Source organism: Doryrhamphus excisus, linkage group LG1 (genome assembly GCF_037039965.1).
Source record: "Doryrhamphus excisus strain RoL-2023G ecotype Guam linkage group LG1, RoL_Dexc_Guam_v1.1, whole genome shotgun sequence".
NCBI lineage: Eukaryota > Metazoa > Chordata > Actinopteri > Syngnathiformes > Syngnathidae > Doryrhamphus > Doryrhamphus excisus.
In genome coordinates this window covers 14,753,079-14,774,626 of record NC_136357.1, presented here as the reverse complement: position 1 = coordinate 14,774,626, position 21,548 = coordinate 14,753,079, and the positions used below count along the sequence as shown (strand labels likewise).

The 21,548-nt window shown below is 41.9% G+C and overlaps 2 protein-coding genes across 3 annotated transcripts; both read right to left on the bottom strand.

The window, feature by feature from the left end:
- Positions 1-1,982: 1,982 nt before the first annotated feature.
- Positions 1,983-6,540, bottom strand: borcs5 (BLOC-1 related complex subunit 5). The gene is made up of 4 exons (XM_058076184.2): positions 6,134-6,540; positions 5,718-5,861; positions 5,266-5,423; positions 1,983-4,198 (listed from the first exon to the last, which is right to left on the bottom strand). Exons 1-4 carry the CDS (start codon positions 6,189-6,191, stop codon positions 3,965-3,967), a joined length of 594 nt encoding a protein of 197 aa, XP_057932167.2. The 5' UTR covers positions 6,192-6,540; the 3' UTR covers positions 1,983-3,964.
- A 278-nt stretch (positions 6,541-6,818) lies between these two features.
- On the bottom strand, positions 6,819-21,446 carry smc1b (structural maintenance of chromosomes 1B). 2 transcript variants are annotated; one of them, XM_058076181.2, is made up of 25 exons: positions 21,258-21,446; positions 19,762-19,950; positions 18,801-18,913; positions 18,233-18,436; positions 17,879-18,117; positions 17,016-17,274; positions 14,569-14,709; positions 13,683-13,765; positions 13,122-13,362; positions 12,872-13,057; positions 12,619-12,798; positions 12,405-12,551; positions 11,477-11,614; positions 11,250-11,366; positions 11,021-11,127; positions 10,810-10,951; positions 10,520-10,665; positions 9,834-9,987; positions 9,586-9,684; positions 9,339-9,492; positions 8,487-8,641; positions 8,230-8,381; positions 7,973-8,042; positions 7,362-7,472; positions 6,819-7,286 (listed from the first exon to the last, which is right to left on the bottom strand). In XM_058076181.2, the coding sequence occupies exons 1-25, from the start codon at positions 21,364-21,366 to the stop codon at positions 7,164-7,166; spliced, it is 3,759 nt and encodes a 1,252-aa protein (XP_057932164.2). In that variant the 5' UTR covers positions 21,367-21,446; the 3' UTR covers positions 6,819-7,163. The 2 variants fall into 2 exon arrangements, with proteins under 2 accessions (XP_057932164.2, XP_057932166.2); XM_058076183.2 differs by having other exon boundaries at positions 13,155-13,362; positions 21,258-21,445.
- Positions 21,447-21,548: the final 102 nt, after the last annotated feature.

The following is a 21,548-nucleotide window of genomic DNA, read 5'->3' as shown; positions in this document are numbered from 1 at the left end:
AAGAAAGGGTTGTTAAAAAAAAAACACTAATAAAATACCAAAAAATCGTAAGAATAAGAAAAACAGGATAGATTGTAAATAAGTAAATAGATGCAATAAATAAGTAAATTCTGAAGTCAAAGTCAGACAAAATGTATAAATGAATGCTGAATGTAAACACACATGAATGAAGTACATTGCTGAATATTGTTATATTTATCGATGAATAATGAAGCATCCATTGTTAATATTGTTACCGCATTGCTCCTGAATGTCTCAAAAGCAGTTATTACTGAAATAGAAAAAGAAACAAATGTACCTACGATCCCCGCTGATGTCCGTAAATGTTAACCTGTTTAGAGATGAGAAAGCTTCTTTTAAGCATGTGTACTCCATCATGGCCTGGCGGCCATGATGGATTTCCTTCTTAGCTCAGGCGGCGTCAAGGCACCTGCTGTTATTCCTCTGAGGCCAGCTGTGAATATTTCATAGCCGCTAATTTGGAGCTTTGCATGCAAACATGCTGCAAACCTCCGCATGCATTCTAACCAGGTGAAGAGACCACGGCGGTAAACGCTATCAAACGTTAAAAAACGTAAACGTTTTCCGGCAAGACCAACCCAAAAAAATATTTCAGATTGGTAGCTTTTTTCTTTCTTTTTGTCGTATTAAACATGCTTGGTGGTGTAGCGGTACAACCTGTGTACCACGCGTGGTGCATAAACGGGTTGCGCTGTGCTACTATTTGGACTGTGGCGGAAGTTCAACAAGAGGCGATCATGAAGAAGTTAAGATTATGGACGTTTGCAGGGGAAAAGAAGAGGCGAATGCAATGATGAGCAGCATTAAGTCGATGTTTCCAGGAAGGAGACAGCCGCCTTGGATTTGCATTCAAATGAGACGTTTAAAGGGGAAATTGGATTTCTTTCATTTCACACTGAATTTCTGCACTGTGGAATTGTGATGCATCGTCTTGTTAACATCCAACACTTCCAACTTTTAAATGAGCCTCCCCTCGGGACTCTGGAGATGTTGTGAAGGAACAAGTCCGCTGAGGGGAGGGCCCATTAATGCAGCACCAGCTGAAGGGCTCTCTGTTGTGCATGCAGAACATACATGAGCTTAAACACACCATCAGATGAGCAGCTGGCCATCGGCGCCGAGCTAAATCCCTGAAATCCTCATTCACGCCAGCTATGAGGCCAATGAGTGTGAGCTGCATCTTCACCAGGCTTCAACGCCTCACAGGTGCACCAAAAATAAACTAGCCATATGTTCGCTGATTGAGGGAACCTGACATGCTGATCTTTTCGACATGATGATGGGACATAAAATAAGGTACGAGGACCTGTCAGCATTCTCTGAGGGTAGGAAGTGGCTTAGATTTCCCATTTAGTGGTATTTTTTTATGGTTATCATCACAACTCCTTGATCTTTGCCTTGCCTTCAGCATGGGCTCGAGATATCGACAGTGTGGCCTGGGGGACATTTGTAGCATGCAGCATGTTTTACAATTAGTCGTGTCCGCAGCAAAACATTATGAAAGCGGATTAGCATCCCATAAAAAAGATAAAAGTTGAATTGACATCACACTAAATGAATGCTTTTCACTTCTAACTCAAATCTGCTTTCGTTTCTATGCATTTAACACCCATGACATATTTTTTAAAGGGGACCTACTATGCTCATTTCCAGCAATTGGTATTGAGTTGTGGACTCTTATAGAGCAGCTACACACAATAACAACACATAAAGCTTTCTAGATCTTTCAGATTCGACACCTCTTTGTGCAGTGTTTCCATGTTTTTTCCTGTTTCCGACGCAAACGGTCTTTCTAATTTACTCCACCACCACCCCTCCTCTAGGTACGCCCACTCCGCTGTGATTAGTCACATCCCAAGCACTGAGTACTTCCTGATACCTAGGTCTGTGTTTACTGAGTGCAGGAAATATGCAGCCCATATAAGGACATCCAGATCACATTGAAAACAGTCACTCTATCCAAAACATCTTTCAGGGTTCACTTCCAAATGCACACACCTCATTATCTGAACCGTTGGCATTGTTTAACACAAGAATACAACATTCTAACATTTATAGGTCAGAAAAATGAAAAAATCATAATAGGTTCCCTTTAATATTATAATATGACAATATTTAATATTTTTCAAGGCACACAGAAAATTGTGTTATTGAACTATATTAACATGGTATGTATTAAAAGAAAGATTAGACTCATCTTTCATTAGGAAAAAAAATGTTTGTTTTTACCTTTTTCCATTCGTTAGTAATCAGCAGTAGAACTTGGGTACGTTTCAGCAAAATATCTCTTCTCAACAAAAAAAGGGAGAGAAAAGGCTTTTTGTGAAAAGATACATTTCAAGCATAACAAATATAACACCACAACACTAGCAGAAGTGAACAGGAAACAAAAAAAAAAAAATCAAATAGTACTCCTTAGAGGAAATGGGGCTTGTGTTTCCATGGGAATGAATGAATTCAATAGCTGACACTTCTTATGGCACAGTTTTATTTTCAACACTTTTACAGCTAAACAGTACTACCTTGGTTTGGGTTCTTTTAATGCAGGGGTGTCCAAAGTGCAGCCTGGGTATTATTTGCAGCACATTCTATGAAATATAATTTGTACATCTTTACTGCCATACTGAGTTTTGGGGCATTAGTATGCTGAACCACAGAATATTGAGTTTTAGCATAATAAACATTGAAATTATATAAAGAAACGTTAGACTCTCTTCTTTCATAAAAAAGACTTTGTTTCTGGCCTTTTTGGGTCTATATAAATCAGCAGTAGAACATAGAACATAACACACCTGATTTTGACAAAAAAAGAAAATTTGTTTGTTCTGCAGAGAAGCAAACTTAGACAAAACGGTGACTGACATCCAGATTTTTTGTTTTAGTAACACCCCAAACATATGAAGAGTTTACTTCTAAGAAACAACAAAAACAACACAAGAAAAAAAGATTTTCATGACAAATAACTACATTTATTCACAGATTTAGAACACAACACAAAATAATCTATTAACAGATGTTTGCGCCTGTGTAAATTATAGAAGTGTGCGTTTGTACTCGCGCATACTATTTATAGACGCACAACAACAATGGTGTCACAAACGTCACCCCTATCCTTCGCGATCGCGACAGATGCACAGCCAGACAAACTGTTGCTGCCGATTGAAGGTAAATAGAACTTTTGTCTCCTGCTGCGACAGAAATACATTGCCTACAAGAAATTCCCACACAAGTTGCACATGACTTTCATCTCTAGCACCTGCGATCAACGTCTTTGGCAGTGAATGAGTTAATATAGAGCAAAAACAAACTAAGCTTCAATTAGCTTGTAGGAGCCATTCATAATATGAAAAACTCGTTTGAATTTGAACGCTTCTGATTGCAATTCCTAACGATTCCATAGGTGTCCATAGGTATGAATGTGAGTGTGAATGGTTGTTTGTCTATATGTGCCCTGTGATTGGCTGGCGACCAGTCCAGGGTGTACCCCGCCTCTCCCCCAAAGTCAGCTGGGACACCCACGACTCTAGTAAGAATAAGTGGCATAAGTGAAAACGGATTGCAATGATGGTGCTTGAGGCTCGATGACTAACCTTAAGTCATAAATCAATGGAAATGTTCCATGTGAATGTTCAACCCCCCCCAAAAAACAAAACAAAACAAAGAAGCAGCTGGCCATGCAGGGAACGTGTATGAGAGTCACACTGGCTGCATGGTTTGTTCTTCTCTCCACGTTTGTGCAGCTTTTAAATCCACAAAGTTTCACTTTCTCAGGTTTCTGGGGCATCCAGAGCTCATTTGCAATCATGTCTTGTGCTTGCAAGGTTTAGAGTTTTGGAACGCTCAAACCCAAAAGCTCATAAGCAGGCAGCTGCATAGAACTCCACAAAACCCAAAGAGAATAAAAAAAGCGGTCATCACCTCAGGTTCAGGCTCTCTTGCTGGCTTACTTAGAGCCAGAGTCCCCGTCTGGCCTCATGCTGAAGGGTTCCAGGCGCTCGCTCACAGGCAGCATGTTGTTGAGGCGCTCCATTAGCGGCACCGTCTGGTCGATGCCCATTTGGATGCGTCTCAAGATCATAGACATCTCGTTGACCTTCTGGATCTGCTCTGCGTACTTGGCGTAGCGCTTCTGACGCTCCTGCATGATGCTGAACAAGGTCTCCACAGAAAGGTCCATCTGGACCGGCACAAGACATTGAGTCAGCAGAACAAAACACTGTTTTCAACATGGAGCATCATGACTAGGCATGGGCAATTCCAGTTCCGATTCCAATGCTTTTTAGAGGCAGTGTCATAAACGTTTACAAGGTTTAGATGTGGGGGCTAACCACAGTTCTTTTTGGACAAAATGCCTAAACTTTTTCGTTAATTTCATTAATTATATGAACATTTTCATTTGTCTACCCACCAACTGTATGTGGTTTCTTAAGTTTTTATTATTTACCGTTTTATTATGATTATTACATTTATTTATTACTGATTGATTGATTCTCTTTATTCTTGATTTGTTTATTTATTTTTCATCTTATTTTGTGCAGAAATATCAAAATTAAGATATTTGAGAACAGTGGAATGTTTTATCAGAACTTTTATTGTAGAAAATCGGGAACCAAAGCAATGAAAAAGTTTGTATATTTTTCTGTTTCTAATAAATGCATTTTTTTTTGTGAAAAACCTGATGCGGCCCAGTCTCACCCAGACCCTAGCTCCAGTGGCCCCCAGGTAAATTGAGTTTGAGACCCCTGCTGTAAAGATAAAACCGTTCAACATGAATATCCATCCATTCATTTTCTATTCCCTTATCCACATTCGGGTCGCTGGGGTGTGCTTGAGCCTATTCAACTTGAATATAAATTTCTTTTTACAGAAGTACACTATTACAAAAGATGTTTACTTTTGATAAGTATTGTACTTTGATGGTGTAAGCTATTTTTTTATTCTTCTTCATTCATGTGAACAAAGGTAAACAGGATATAGCGAAAACCACTGTTATTATGACGGCTGGACGTGTGTTGTGTGAGTTGTTAGATTGCTAACAGACTTACTGTACACGTGAATACACTTGCCTAAACACAGCGATAGCTCCCGTCCTTTTGTTACATTAACGTTCCAAATCCGCTAGCATCCTGAAAGACTGGCTTACACTGGCATGAGGCTGACGTCATTCGTTGTTTGACTTCCCAGAGACTGACTGCTCTGTGGGAGATATGTGGCAGTGGAAGACGTGCGTCTCATAAGACTCACCTCTTTGATGCGCTTAACTAAAGCATTCTGGTCAAAGGAGACGGCCTCGGCACACTGATGGAGGTGGTCTTGGTAGCGGATGCAGAGCTGCAGGACCTGTACTGGATCCAGTCTTTCCAGACACACACTGCTAGGCGAGGTCTGACCACTCAAAACTCCTGTGAGGGAGCAAAGGTCATGGCACTTAACGAGGATGAAACAGAGCAGTTGACTAGATGACCGCATAAGTAATGCTAATTATTGCAATTAGACAGACATTGTGTCTCCTCTGCTATTGTAGAGAACTGACACAGAGAACTGCTCCGACATTGGCAATTAGAAACATTTTAATCATTTTTGCATGCTAAATGAACAGAAGTCTTGGGCTACATCTCTTCAGCATTTAATAATCAGTTTTGCCACACCAAAACCTTTTGGACACCCTGTTCAGATGTCAAGGACTTGCCACCAACCTTTCAAGAGTGGCTGGAAGGTGGGAATCTCTTGGAGCTTGATAACATCAGGGTCATTGTGGATGTTTCTCATAGACTGGGTCCCCGGGGCCACAACAACAATGTCGTCCATCTTTGCCTTCTGCTTGGCTGGAGAGGGAACCACTACAAAAGGTAGAGACATCTACAGTGGGCACTTGGTCTAACTGTGCAACATACAATACTGCCAATCCCGTAATGGAACGGTGTTCATAAGGATAAATGCCATTAAACCGCAAGGGAGCATAAAGTTGGGACTAAAGGGAAAGAATAACAATGGGAGCGTGTCATGAGATCAGTACCAAAGTAATGGATGATTGCCCTTATTATGAAACGCTGGTTGTCGGTAGGACTGAACTTGAGAATGACACAGCAATAAATAGGAGAAATATGCTCACCAGACGAGCTGTAGTCTGAGTGTTTGTGCTCAGCATCTCCGCTCTGCTCGGCCCCCATGATGCTAGCTACCCGAACTAATGTTACCTGATGGCTGATGCTCCAGTCAAACCACCGGAGGTGACTTCAGAACAACGACGACTGGAGTACCGTGGGGAAAATGATATTGAATTTAGTGTGCTAAATTACAGAGCTAGTGTTGCTAGCTTAGACACATAACGTCTACTTGCTATTAACTACACGTTAAGACCAAATCTAATGTCAATCCTGGTTTTATGTAGCTTACATGCATTAGTTGAGTGGCTAAATGTGACGTTAACATTAACGATTAACCTTAAAAGATTGAAAAAGACGCTAAGACTTGATAAAAGGCAAATCCACGAAAGGGGAGGACTTCACTTCCGTAAATATAGGTCACATGGTGGATGACGTAAAGCTAACGTTACACTAGTAAAAAAATAAAATAAAAAAATCAGCTGTACTTCCTGTAGATGCATAAATTATTGGGCGATAAGGAGTTAAAACTAATAGGAAAGAACGGCAACTGAACAATGTTAGAAAGTTGTTTAACTCATTTAATTTCATGACGTGGTATATCCGGTCAGTTGATCTTTTGCGCCCCCATATGGCCAACTCGAGACATAACACACAATTGAAAAACGTCAACATACAGCATACAGTACATGTTAAAGGCCTAACTTGGATTCAAACGTAGTTTAAAACACATGCAATATTATACTATATAAACATGCAGCACCTATAAATATGGCACACTGTGAAGGACAAATTAGTGTTATGGTTTATTTAACTAGTATTATGGTATGTTTAAAACTGCCCCCTCTATTACTAAACAACAACGAACAGTTAATTTGACAGAACTTTCACTGACGAGTGAATTCAAACACACAGACTGCCAACAGAATAATAACAGAACTGTTCAAAACTCTTCATTGTAAACAATTTCAATGAAAAAATGAAGTAATTGTTAGCAAACTGTTAAGAGCTGGAAAAAAGAAACCACCAGTAGAGGATTCATTCAAATCCAGTCGATGGTGCTCTCTCAACTTCATCTGCATGTGTTCCGTTGTTGCCTTCGAGCAAAGGGTAGGGACGAAGGTCCAGCGTCACGATGCGACTGTTCATGCAGCCATCAAACTGGGAAACACAACACTGCAGTGATGGCTTTGTCCTTAACAATTCAAAGACTTAATTTCATGACATTTTTTTTACATCTGAGTAAACTCCCTGAAGGGCATCAGCTCTGGAGAAGAACTCCTCCTTCAAGGAGATGATGATGAACTGCATCTTCTCTCTGGTCTCCTCCCTGATGAAGCTGGCCACCTGTGGGGAAAAAAAGGTCACAACCAACGTTGCACTAAATACTTTATTACTTTTTTTTGTCCTGTCCAGCCATTGTGTCCGATAGTATTACTAATCTAAATGCTAAACAGAGTTGCTCTGTCAGGGAAAAGTATAAGCTACACCTTCTCTGTTATATGGAGTATTATTTGACTGTATTTGATCTTTTGTTGTCAAGGAAATTTGGAACAGCCGGACAGCAGCAGGAGGGGATAGAAAAGAAGAAAAAAGGAAACAGAGTGGGGAATGCGGGCACAAGAGGGGGGCAAAAACAGAAAAGAAAAATAGCAACAACAACAATTACAATGACAATAACAGAACAAACCAGCAAATGTCTTTGTGTTTGTTTCTTTCAGATTTTAAGACCATAATGGAGAGGACAAAGTATTATACAGCCACAGTAATATTACCCAAGAAACATTTCCTGGGAAATATTGCTATTGCGGGCTGCACGGTATTTTTACAGATTTCTACAATTTTACCTTCCCAATGTTGGAGTTGTCAAGGGCAGCATCCACCTCATCCAAAATTAAGAATGGAGCAGGTCTGAAACTGAGAAACAAATGAGGGATGTAATAGACACGGAATATTGAACTTTAAGTACTAACAAAGGGCCCTCAGGAAGTACAGCCTCCACAAAGGCTTTAAACGTTTGTCCTGTAAGAAATTGTACATCATGTCACTATGCATACTTTCTGCAGTTTTCACTTTCATTGATTGTACACTGGTGCAGTGTTACCTATGCATGGCAAACACCAGTGCCAGGACGGCAAGGGCTTTCTCCCCACCAGACAGATTTTCCATGGGCATGAAGCGCTTCCCAGGAGCCACGCAGCTGTAGTTGATCCCTCCCAGATATGGCTCTTCTGGATTGTCTGGGGTCAGAATGGCCTGCAGAACATTTTCCAACATCATATTAAATGTCATGCACAAAATCTCACCTTCTGAATTAAAAATTGATGTGCCTTTGTGAGGGTCCCAAAGTGGTGTTTTCACCTGAGCGCTGCTGTTCCGACATATCCTTTTGTAGATCTGGTCAATTGCAACAGACACATGATTGAAGCACTTGTTGAAAAGCTGTGAGCGCCTAACTTTGACTTCTTCAAACTCCCGGTGGCACTTCCTAACGATTCTGGTGCAGGCATTGAAGGCTTGAGCCAGGGAAAAAAAACACTCTGCATTAGCTTCAGCTTTAATCAAGGGTGTAACGGTACATGTATTCCTAAACAGATTGTTCAGAACAGAACCTTCAGTTTCAGGATGTGTGTGTCTATTTGGTAAATAAATACAGTACAGCCTTTGGCTAGCAAAAGTCATGGCTTGCTATAGTCCCAAAGAGAACTTGAAAACCCTCTTTCGTCATTAAAGTGTCCTGTTTGGGAACACTTGGCCTCCCCGAGGAAACACACAAGTGAATAAGATGAAAGCAGAGTGCTGCCATTGTTCAGGAAAGATGGGGACCTCTTCAAACTGTGACTCTTGCATTTGGATGCATTGTTGCACTTTCCTGAAAAATAAACGCAGTAGACTAGGGTTGTCCAAAGTGTAGCCCAACGGCCATTTTTGGCGTGCAGTTTTTTTATAGCATACTCTAATAAGATTTATTCATTATTAATGAGATATATTATTAAATATGACACTGCTCGGTAACCCGTAATTCCAAGTTCCAAGTGAAAAGTCCAAGTTTGGGAACCTCTGTCTTAGCATATACTGTAGATCGAAATTATTCGCAGGGATTATGTGCTAAATCCACCGGCCTGTGAATGACAAAAAGCGTGAGTAACTGAGATGCCTAGTACATCTATTAGACACAGTCAAAGTCGGAAATTAAGTGACAAGACAAAGTACCATCTTTCAGCTCCTGTAGCTTGTCCTTCAACTCTCTCATCTTTTCCACAGCTTTTAAATTGGGAGTGGTGGCGCAATGCAGCTCCTTCTCTAAGGAATAAAGAGACTCCCTCTGTTTCTCAAGATAACCATCCACCTCCTCTGCAGGCATGTCCTGTGCACACAAACACACACACAGATACGCACCATGTTTCACAACTTGCTGGTCTTATTATTGCTGAGAAAGTAAGTAAGGACGATCTGTCACCCTGCTCTTGGTTTCCAGGCAAGAGTAGTCGACAACGAGCTGGGCCTCTCTCTCATATATGTTGATTGTGGCTGAGCTACTTTCAGATTCTGTGTCCAGCTTCAGAGAACCAAAATAATCACAAGACCAGCAAGTGTGTAGTCAAAGCAAATATAAAATGAGGTCCAGGCATTAAAATTAGGAGTTTAAATGTTTGGTGGAGTCACCTAGAGTATGGTAGCAGACCTTCATACTGTATCTCGTTTTACCTGCACTTCACTGATGTCATGCAGATTGCCTGACAGCATAGTTACTGGTAGACCCTGGATTTTGCAGGCCAACAGCAAATTATGTCGTGTTAAACGGTTGTACTCCAAGCTGTTCTCTGCAGACATCACCTCTTGCTGACATTTCAGCAACCCTCTGATGGAGAACAAAGTTTCCTCTTGTTAAAGCAAATGTTTGTGTTGTGGAAATGTATGCATGACCAGAAATTAAGGGACAATCAAAACATGGTAGTTATCTAAAATCAGATTCATTTTTCCAAATAAGACGACAAGTTAGACGTATTTCATAGGTTCCTGTGAAATGCTAACAACTTTACTACACACTCTAAGCTTTATGAAATCTAACTTACTATGCAGATTTACAGCCACAATATAAAGCTGCATTAACACAATAAATAATGGTAGTGTTAAAAAGTAAAAACTAGAATTGCACTCAGTACATGGTTAAGACACCTTTACAGAATCAAAACACAACAAATGGGTTATCCATCCACCCATTTACTATGCCGCTTATCCTCACTTGGCTTGCAGGTAATATTGGGATATAAATAAGCAAATTATATTTCATATGCCCATCTTATAAACACACAATTGATTTTGATTCAGCTGGGTATTTGTTATGATATTATGATATAAAACTGGCACCCATCACTATTTATTTGTCATACCTCTTACTCTCTCTGAGGTGCAGGATTTTCTCATCCAGCTCCGATTTAATGGCTGCTACCTGTCTCTTCTTTGCCAGCAGCTGATTCTTCATCTCCTGTAGTTTTTCGTCACCTTCTTCAACAGCCTTCAGCAGCTTCTCCTCATCCTTCAAAGTGAGACTAAGGATTAGGTTAAAAACATCTCAATGAAGATCACATGACTTAAACATTAAAACATTTACTTGATGACTATGACTTATGAAGATCCCCAGCTCTGGTTCCATTCAAAAATGACGTTATATCACACTAACCTTCTGCTTCTCAGCGATGACACTTTCTTCCTTGTTGATGGTCACCTGCTTTTCACCAAGCTGCTTCTTTTCCTTCTCCAGTTGCTCTTGTTCATACTGCAGCTTGGCATTCAAGCGAGTACACTGGATCTCAAACTCCAAGCTGAGAGTATTTACAGCGCAGTATCATGCAGACATTATGACTGATAAAGCGTTGTGAGTCTGTTGGTACCACTTCTTGTCGTGCTCCTCCTGCTGTTTCAACTGCCCCAGCTCATACACTCTGATGTTGTCCACACCGATGTCAGCACAGAAGTCAGAGAATACCAAGTCTTCTGTCTGAATAAGGAAAACTTCCACAGGTATGACCATCCTATCTCGATTTGTGAAGCCTTTGAGCAATAATGGCTACTGTTTTGCTTTCAACACTATCACACTCAGTTGGGTTGAAGGTTTTATACCTGTTCAATTTGGTCTCTCAGGCCCTTTATGGCCCCTTCCTTTGCTTCCACACTCTCCAGCTGCATCTTGATCTGAGAGTCCAGGTTTACCAATTCACTCTCCAGGTGAGAAATATCCTGAAATGAATTGTCTACATTAATAGTCCAGCATTTTCATTGTTTTATCATTCATCAAAAACCTGAATTAATATAATATGGAAAATTAAAACTCTAGTGTGTGATCATACCCCTTGGCATTTGGGGATGTTCTTCTTCCAGAGGTTATCCAGCTCACTTTTGGAGTATTTGAGGCGAGTCTGAGCACCCTGAGCCTGAGCAATGATCTGATTCAGCTCTGACTCCTTCCTCTTGAGCCTCATCAGATCCTGTAACAAAGCAATTCAGGTCAAACTACTATTTCTATAGCACATTTGTTCTCCCAGCATTTAGTTCCTGTAAATAAGCGGGCTGCTGCATTCTGCAGCCCCTCAAAGCGACGGAGAGACAGCAGACATTCGACAACAGGAAGCATAGCAGGAGCACTGACTGCTTGCTGAGAAGAGCTATACATGCTTTCATGATCTTCCAAGGCTGCACGGTGCGCAAGTGGTTAGTGTGCAGGCCACAAAGCGAAGAGACCTGAGTTCGATTTCACCCTCGGCCATCTCTGTGTGGACATGCTAGGTTAATTGGTGACTCCAAATTGTCCATAGGTATGAATGTGAGTATGAATGGTTGTTTGTCTATATGTGCCCTGTGATTGGCTGGTGACCAGTCCAGGGTGGACTCCGCCTCTGAAGACAGCTGGGATAGGCTCCAGCACCCCCACAACCCTCGTGAGGATAAGCGGTAAAAAATGAATGAATGAATGATCTCTCCAAAAGTGTCCAAATAGACCAGAAAAAATACATAACTATATTTGGCACTAGAAACAGAATCTCGAGTTGTCTGAATACTGACAAGTCAATAGGTTGGCAACACAGATCCCTCCCGCTGAATCTTACCTATTCACCAGACCAGTTGCATATGACGTGTGTTAAGAAGTGGAGTTACAAGGCCATCGACTGTACTGTGTTGGAATGAATGCATAGCAAACAATGACTTTGGCATCCTTCGCTTCTTCAATAATGACTAAACAGAAAACACAGGAGTACTTATTTACAGATGCTGACTTACACGTAGCTCAGCAGTGAGCTGTTCCTTTCGTTCAATTAACTTGGTAACGTCCTTCTCATCCCAGCAGCGAGCTTTGGTCTTCAGGTCACTGGAACCTCCAGAGATCACACCTGACTTTGCAAACAGGGTCCCATCTAGAGACACAGTCTACAGGAAGTAGGTGTGATCAACAGCCCATTATCTATTATTTCCTGGTCCAATCTGAGGTTATTACCTTAAGGCGCTCCTTCCTGTCGAAGGCGACGCTCCTAGCCTCTTTAATAGTCTCACACACCATTGCGTTGCCGCACACAAACTGCACTACTCTCCTCAATTGAGGAGCACTTGTGGTTACAACGTCCACCACCATCTTGGCACCTGGAATCTCCCTCAGCCTCTCATTCAGGGGACTGACCTGAACACATATTGTGACAGTTCATGATGATGCATCCTAAAAAGTAAGTTAATGTATGCTTTAGTAGGCCTACAATCAAATAGTCAATGGGAAGGAAGGTCTCAGGATTGGCTCGCTCCGCCTTGAGGAAGTGGATGCAGTCACGGGCCACCTTTTCAGTAGTCACCACAATGGCCTTCAAGTAGTGGCCAAACACCTTGGTAACAGCCAGCTGGTATTTCTTATGAATGGGGTTGCATAAGTCACACAGGCGGCCATACTGGGACAAGAAATGTGAAAAATGAGTCCAACTCAATTCTTACAGTTGCAATAAAGTACTTAACTTTTAATCTGTGTGTTTCTATTTCCACTGTTACCACAGATTCGGGGAAGAGCCGGCGGAGCTTCTCCAGCATCTCTATGCGTTGCAGCTGGTGTTTGCTCTCCTGCCTGTCCAGGCGTGCATTCCTAAGCTCCTCTAGAACATTTGCCAGCTCCATGTTCACCTGAGCAGTGCGCTGGCAGCCACTCTGCAAATCTGCTCGCAAACTTTCTTCCTGTTTATGGAACTCGCTGAGGGATGACCTACGAACATACAGTGTCTACAGTTCGTAGAGTTCATGATGTCAGAACAAAAATCTACATTTGATTAAGATTGTAGTGGGCAGCATTTATAGATATGGACATTTTATTCATCCCAAGAGACATTTACAGTTCCAGCAGTTTGATAAAATACAGATACAATAAAAGGCATACATGCAGGTAAAACGTGATGAAAAAAACAAATGTAAAACGAAAATAATATGTGCAAAATACATATTTTTTAAAGTAGCTGTCTATTGCTTGTAGTTCATAAATTGCAGGAATATACTATATTATGTGATAAAAAGTAAATCATGACATACTTGCAGGCCTTGGTGTAATCCTCCAGCTTCTCTGCTCTATGGGTCAAATCATCCAACTGAGACTTGTTGGTCTTGATGCCAACCTACAGCAGACATTGTTTATTGACTTTATTGACTAGGAACAGAAAAGGGCCTTCATAAAGTGTTACCAAATCTCGCTAAGATGACGGTTTAAGATTCAGGCACTCTTGTTCAACTTTGAATGATTAATTAAATGATATGGTAATAGTTTAATCTATTTTGAACGTGAATACATGTTACATTGCAACACATCACATACTGTAGTACAATTCATAGTTTCACATGTTTAAAAAGGAGTAGCTTAGTAGGTTATTTAGTCCTACCCCCTCTCTATATCACATCAATTACAACACATTTGTTCACTTCCTGTATTGCAATTGTACTCTTTGCCAATGTTAAATACATAGGAAAATAATAAGGTAGTATTACAATGTGGTACAATAGGAGTCAAGGTATATAATCTCTGTAAATAAATTAGGTGACAGTAATAATAAATAATAACTGATGAAAAGACTAACAGAAAGTGGTTGGATGATGTGAGTAGACAATGGAATGAAGAATCAATAGTAAGTGTCAAGAGTAGTTAGCATTGACATAGCATTGTATGTACACAGTGGTTGGAGACTCTTCTTTGTACTTCATTAAAAAAGTTTGAGTTCTTCACTCAATCCGTTCCATATTTCAATACATATACTGATATGCTGAAGGTTTTTAGCATTGTTCAAAGCTAAAATTTTCCCTAAGGACATATTTCTTGTCTCTTGTTGATATGACAGCAAATATAAAAGATGTAATTCACGTTCCACCCTGTAGCCATTTTATTGATAACATTTCTTTCCTTTTTCCAGTGTGTTAATGACATTACCTCCCCTTCCTTCCTTTTGCGCTCATCAAACGCCACCTTCTCGTAATCCGCCTTCAATTCCCAGTGCAGCTTCTCAACTTGCTGACTGAGCACTGCATTCTGCTTCCTTGCAAGCTCTTTGAGATCTTTGTAGCGCTGCCGCTATGACACACACACACACAGAAAAAACATTGAATATTTAACAACTTCAATTACAATTAATAAACACGAAGGTTGCGATTTAAAAAAATGGCTGCACAGTTAATACTGGCTTATTGATGCCGACAGTTTGACTCTGAAACAGATTGGGTTTTTTCCCCGTTTTATGTCCTGTCCAGCCACTGGAACAGATATTAATACCTTTACATGCTAAAGAGATTTGTCTTGTCAGTGTAAGCTACACCTTCTTTGTTATATGGAGTATTATCTGGCTTTATTTGATGTTTTGTTATGCAATTTGGAGTGGCCGGACTGGAGCAGATGGGGATAGAAAAAAAGAAAATATGGAAACAGAGGGGGGACTGCGGGGACAATACAAGGAGAGACGAGAACAACAGAATAACAGAACAACAAAAACAAACAGGATTAGCAGCATGTCTATGATGGTTATAAAAGACTATAATGGAGAAAACAAAATATTAAACAGCCACAGTGATATTACTGAAATGAAACAGTCAAACATATCACTTGTAATAGTAGTAATGAAGGTATTAACCATAACAGTGAACCAAATGGCAATAACACACAGCAATAATCTTATCATCTGGATGTTGAGGGACTGTCTTGGCTGACACGTCTCTTCAACATTGCATGGAAGTCGGGAACAGTACCTTTGGATTGGCAGACCGGGGTGGTGGTCCCCCTTTTCAAGAAGGGTGACCGGAGGGTGTGTTCCAACTACAGGGGGATCACACTCCTCAGCCTCCCTGGGAAAGTCTATTCCAGGGTGCTGGAGAGAAGGGTACGACCGTTGGCCGAACCTCTGATACAGGAGGTCCAATGCGGTTTTTGTCCTGGTCGTGGAACACTGGACCAGCTCTACACCCTCACGAGGGTGCTTGAGGGTGCATGGGAGTTTGCCCAACCAGTCTACATGTGCTTTGTGGACCTGGAAAAGGCATTCGACCGTGTCCCTCATGGCGTCCTTTGGGGGGTGCTCCAGGAGTACGGGATTGGTGGCACGCTACTACGTGCTATCCGGTCCTTGTACAAACGGGGCAGGAGTCTGGTTCGCATTGCCAGTAGTAAGTCGAGCCTGTTTCCGATAAACGTTGGCCTCCGCCAAGGCTGCCCTTTGTCACCGATTCTGTTCACAATTTTCATGGACAGAATTTCTAGGCGCAGCCAAGGTGTTGAGGGAGTCCAGTTCGGGGGCCTTAGAATCTCATCTCTGCTATTTGCAGATGATGTGGTTCTTATGGCTTCTTCGGGCTGCGACCTTCAGCGTTTACTGGGACGGTTTGCATCTGAGTGTGAAGCTTCTGGGATGAGACTCAGTACCTCCAAATCAGAGGCCATGGTTCTCAGTCGGAAAAGGGTGGAGTGCTCCCTCCGGGTTGGGAATGAGGTCCTGCCCCAGGTGGAGGACTTTAAGTATCTCGGGGTCTTGTTCACGAGTGAGGGAAAGTGGGAGCGTGAGGTCGACAGACGGATCGGTGCAGCCTCGGCAGTAATGCGGTCGCTGTACCGGACCATCGTGGTGAAAAGAGAGCTGAGTCGGAGGGCAAAGCTCTCAATTTACCGGTCGATCTATGTTCCCACCCTCACCTATGGTCATGAGCTTTGGGTCATGACCGAAAGAATGAGATCGCGGATACAGGCGGCTGAAATGAGTTTCCTCCGTAGGGTAGCTGGACTCACCCTAAGAGATAGGGTGAGGAGCTCAGCCATCCGGGAGGGGCTCAGAGTAGAGCCGCTTCTCCTTCACATCGAGAGGAGTCAGTTGAGGTGGCTCGGGCATCTAGTCCGGATGCCTCCCGGACGCCTCCCTGGTGAGGTGTTCCGGGCATGCCCAGCCGGGAAAAGGCCCCGGGGCAGACCTAGGACACGCTGGAGGGACTATGTCTCACAGCTGGCCTGGGAACGCCTTGGTGTCCTCCCGGTGGAGCTGGAGGAGGTGGCTGGGGACCGGGAAGTCTGGGCTTCCCTTCTAAGACTGCTGCCCCCGCGACCTGGACCCGGATAAGTGGAGGAAAATGGAATGGAATGGAATAATCTTATTGCTGACATCATCGTGACTGTAATAAAACCCATAGCATAATAATATCATGGATAGGTCCCCCTATTCATAAGTATGTCTACATGTATGTACTGTATATGTGCATAAATGGACGCATATGTGTGAATGTGTAACTGTCATTGAGAATGTATGAAAGGAGAGAGACTGGCTCCTACCACCCAGCAAACCCCACCCCACCCAGCCAGACCAAGCCCCCACCGCCAGAGAGCCTATGGGGAATATTACCTACCTGCTCCGCATCCAGCTGAATATCCATCCCCTGGGCCAGTCTCTGTTCCTGAAATTGTCTCTCGTAGATCCTCCAGGTCTTCTCCAGATTCACTTTATCCTGCTGGATCTCAGCAATTTCCTGCTCCTTCAGAGCCAATAGTTTCTGGCTCTTTTTAATGCCATGTCTGAGCTCATCTATCTTCTTGAGTTGATGGGAGGTGCTGACCTTGGCTTTGATGAACTGAGACTGAGACTTGGCCAGAATGTGCTCCTGGGCACTAAGCAACAGAGTCATTTTAAATCCATTCAGTCAATCTATGTTACAAACAAACTTTTGAAAATCTTATTTCTTTATTGGACATGAGCAAGTCTGAACAAACCTTTAGTGGACAATAGGGGGGTAACGGTATGCCATAATGACAGTTCGGTATTCATTCACTCATTTTCTACCGCTTATCCTCACGAGGGGTGCTGGAGCCAATCCCAGAGTCTAATCTTTCTTTTGGTATGTACCATGTTTGGAAAGCCATTGAACACGATATTCTGTGTGCCTTCAAAATCAAAATAGTCAAAAATGTCCATTACTGAAAGGAATGTCTTTTGGAAAATGTCTGGGACTGAAAATCCAATAGGTACGTGGTCCAACGAACTCGGAAGAAAGGCTAAAGAAAAACAATAGTCTTTATATATAAATAAGGAAGTACTTTATTTTTGGTCTGTATACTGTATTTGTCTATGGAGTAGACACACACTTCTTGTCCCACACTTTTATGTGGACCATATGGGAAATGTGTAAGATTTTGTACTGAAAAATCTGATTATAATACATGTACCGTTACCCCACTGGTGAACACTAATGCATTTGAAGAATGTATACAATACCCGGTCTCTTTCTCCAGAAGCTGCTGCTCTCTGACAAGGCTTCCATGTTCCTTCTTTTGCGTTTTGATGTTCTGCTCCCAGTCCAGCACAGCAGCTTCCTGTGCAGAAGCAGCGTCCCGTTTTTCACTCAGAGTTTTACTGGTGGTCTCGATGGCCTTCTCGTTATGATAAATCTCAGCCAGACTCAGCTGCAAGCGCTTTTGGTGAAGCTCATCCACCAGAGCCTGGTACTTCTGGGCCTGGGAAGGAGAAATAAAAGGTTTAAATACTTTCAAAATGCAAGCACATTTCAAGTACTTAGAGCTATTATAAAGGTCATACCTCATCGAAGGTTTTGTTTTTATACTGTCTCACCTCTAATTTCTCTTGAGACATCTGTTTCCTCTCCACAGCAGCAGATTTCTTTTTGTTGAACTGAAAATGTGTGTCCTCCGTGGCCTTCTGTAGGGCCTCTTTCTTCTGGTTGTACTCTGCACTAACCTCACTGGACTGACTGATGAACTCAAACATCTTTGTCCGCTCCTTTGGGTTCTTCAGAGCGATGGACTCTACTGTCCCCTGGTGCCGGACAAGTATTCTAACATTAGTGAATCCCAAACATTAATTCATTCATTTTCTACCGCTCATCCTCACAAAGGTCACGGGGGAGTGCTGGAGCCTACCCCAGCTGTCTTTGGGTGGGAGGCGGGGTACACCCTGGACTGGTCGCCAGCCAATCACAGGGCATATAAACAAACAACCATTCACACTCACATTCATGCGTATGGACAATTTGGAGTCGCCAATTAAACATTTTTTGGGAATGTGTGAGGAAACCGGAGTCCCCAGAGAAAACCCACGCGCTAACCACTGCAGCTCAATCCTGAACGGCATTCATAAATTGCATTCATTACCAGAACATTGTAGAACCACTGAATTCTACCTGGAACACCAGGCAGTTTTGAGCTTTGGTGACGACTCCAATCTTAGCAAGCTCCTGAGTGTATTGGCTGAGAGTAACTTGAACGCCACTGACGTGGTATTGGGAGGAGTCACCTGATGAATACAATAACACAGAAAATGTTGGTTAGAGTAGTTTGTATTCTAAAATATGGGGTAGATTAATGAATTCTTAGTCATAGCAAGCCATCTTGGACAATTGCATTCTGTTAGCAAAGGTCCATAAAGGCATGCTGGGATGAGTTTGATATGGAGAAGCCCATTTGGAATGAACTTGGCCTTTTTTCCCCAGACACACCCTAATTTCTTATGGAAAGTCTTCACAGAAAAGGAGGAACATTTTTTTTACTTTTCACTTCCTGTCAGTGGAATGAGACACACCTCCCTCAATCAGTTATATGCTGATGGTTATCAACAAACAGTAAAGCCAAAAGCAATATTGGCTATGGATGAATGAATACTGGAGAATCGGCATTCATGAAACTGTCTGTGACGTGGCAAGAGTAAAGGAGCAGTGACCAAGAGGTACAGGAAGTCTTTAGCTGCCCTGAAAACGAAAAGGCCTCTTTTCTCTTTCTTTGGGAATGGCATGGGAAGATACACAATGTTCACAGTATATCTGAAGAAATACTTACAGATGGGCACCAGACAAGTGGACATACATGGACTTCCTGAAGTTGTGACCTGAGAAATTCACAAGATCTCATACCTGACAGTTGACAAGATTGTGGTATGCACTTCCACATCATGTAGGACTAGAGTATATTTTAAACATACACATCTGCAAGTTGAATAGAGGATATTAGATACAACTTTATTGATCCTCTCAGAGAAATTAGGGTTTCAAAAGCAGCACCAAATGCAGTATTCAACACAGTAGTGGCAGTTGGAGGCGTAGGATAGGGCACCTTAAAGAATAATCTAAGTCATCAAGTCAGACTGACCCGAAACGCTCCGACAGAAGACAATCTCCCGGTCCATGTCATCTTGGTACAGCAGGGCAACACGGGCGCTGTTTGACACTGGCTGTCCAATGTGGGCTCCATGGATTAGGTCACAGAGGCGCTTCACACGGAGAGAAGACCTTCTCTCCCCTACGGCGAAGCTTATGGCGTCCATCAGATTGGACTTACCTGGTTTTAGTCATAAAATATTTGGTATTAACCATTAGGGCTCCATATTTAAAAAAAGATATATTTGTTTTAAACACAATATCAAAAACAAGCATATTGTTCATATCACTATAGACTGGATTTGATGGGGGTGTCCCATGTTGCCCGAGCGCAAACTTGGTATGGCAGCTCCGTATTAGTACTTTATTTATTACTTCCTTTTTGTTTTTTTGTGCCATACCAAGCCCTTATGCAATTGTGCAGCCACGGATGTTCATCTTGTTACTTTGTAGCTTGTTGCTTACTCCTTTGTTGACATCCAGGAGCAGCTGTTAGCTATGAGCACTCCTTCGCTACGTCAAGGGATCGGATATCCCCGCGGAGAAATAGAGGAGAGACTGCATAGCGGGAGTGAACCGTGGAAACTACGGTGTTAATGTTGCTGACGGTATCCACCATGTTTACCGTCTGTTGTCATGGGGAACGTGAGATGGAAGTGCTAACGGCACTAACCCGGCTACAGAGTGCAGCATGATTATGCTGAAGATTGAACATTAATTATTATTTTATTGAAGCGGACATTTTTTTCTGTAAGATTATTTCCATTTTAATAAAACTTTGCACACATATTTGGTTTTGACTTTTGTCTAAATTCAGTTTATGGAAAAAATATCGGGATATTCAGTATATCGACTATCGACATTCTACTTAAAAGATGCACCCGCATCTTAACCCGAGTGGTTAACACATAGGCCACACAGCCAAGAGGTCAGGAAGACCAGGGTTTGATTCTTTGCTTGGTATCTCTGTGTGGAGTTTGCGTGTTGCTCCCGTGTGGGATAGGCTCCAGCATACCCGTGACCCGCATAGAAAAAGGATGGATGGACTATGCTACTATACTTAATGTATAAGCTGCCTTATACATTAAAATTTTGTTTCACATTCAGATTTAGTAATGAACAGAATACAAATTGAGCTGTAATTCCTAATAGTTTTTACAAAGTGAATATAAAGTAAAGTTAAATATTGCTGTAATTGATGAAGCTCATTAAGCCGAATTGTATAAGCTAGCTTGAAAAAAACCCTGTCATTTATTTCTAGCATGAATGAATTAAAGTCTAACATTCTGGTCCAAAACACCACTTCTGAGTATTTATAAGGGTTCACATTTTCCTCAGTAGTAAATGGGCGATTCATGTGAATAAATGTGTTAACGAGAGTAAAAGTGCTCAAGTATAGTATTAGCGCTCAGCTTACATAGCCACGAAATAGATACAGCAGCTAGCTAGCCGTTAGCTACAAATAGCTAATATATTAGTCTGACTTACCAGATCCGTTGGTCCCAATAATACAGTTAAAGCCAACAAATGGACCTATGACGTGCTTTCCTCGCCATGACTTGAAGTTTTCAATCACAATTTGTCCGAGAATGCCCATTGCTAACGTGGAGCACAGTCACTTAGACATTAATAGACAATGCATAAACCTTTACTGGCGGGAAACGGTCCTGGAAAGGTCCTGGAAGGTCTAAATACAAAAATTCCATCATGTTATCAATGTATACAATACAAAGTTGTATTACTACAGTACATACTGTACTTTAACAATTATATTTGTTC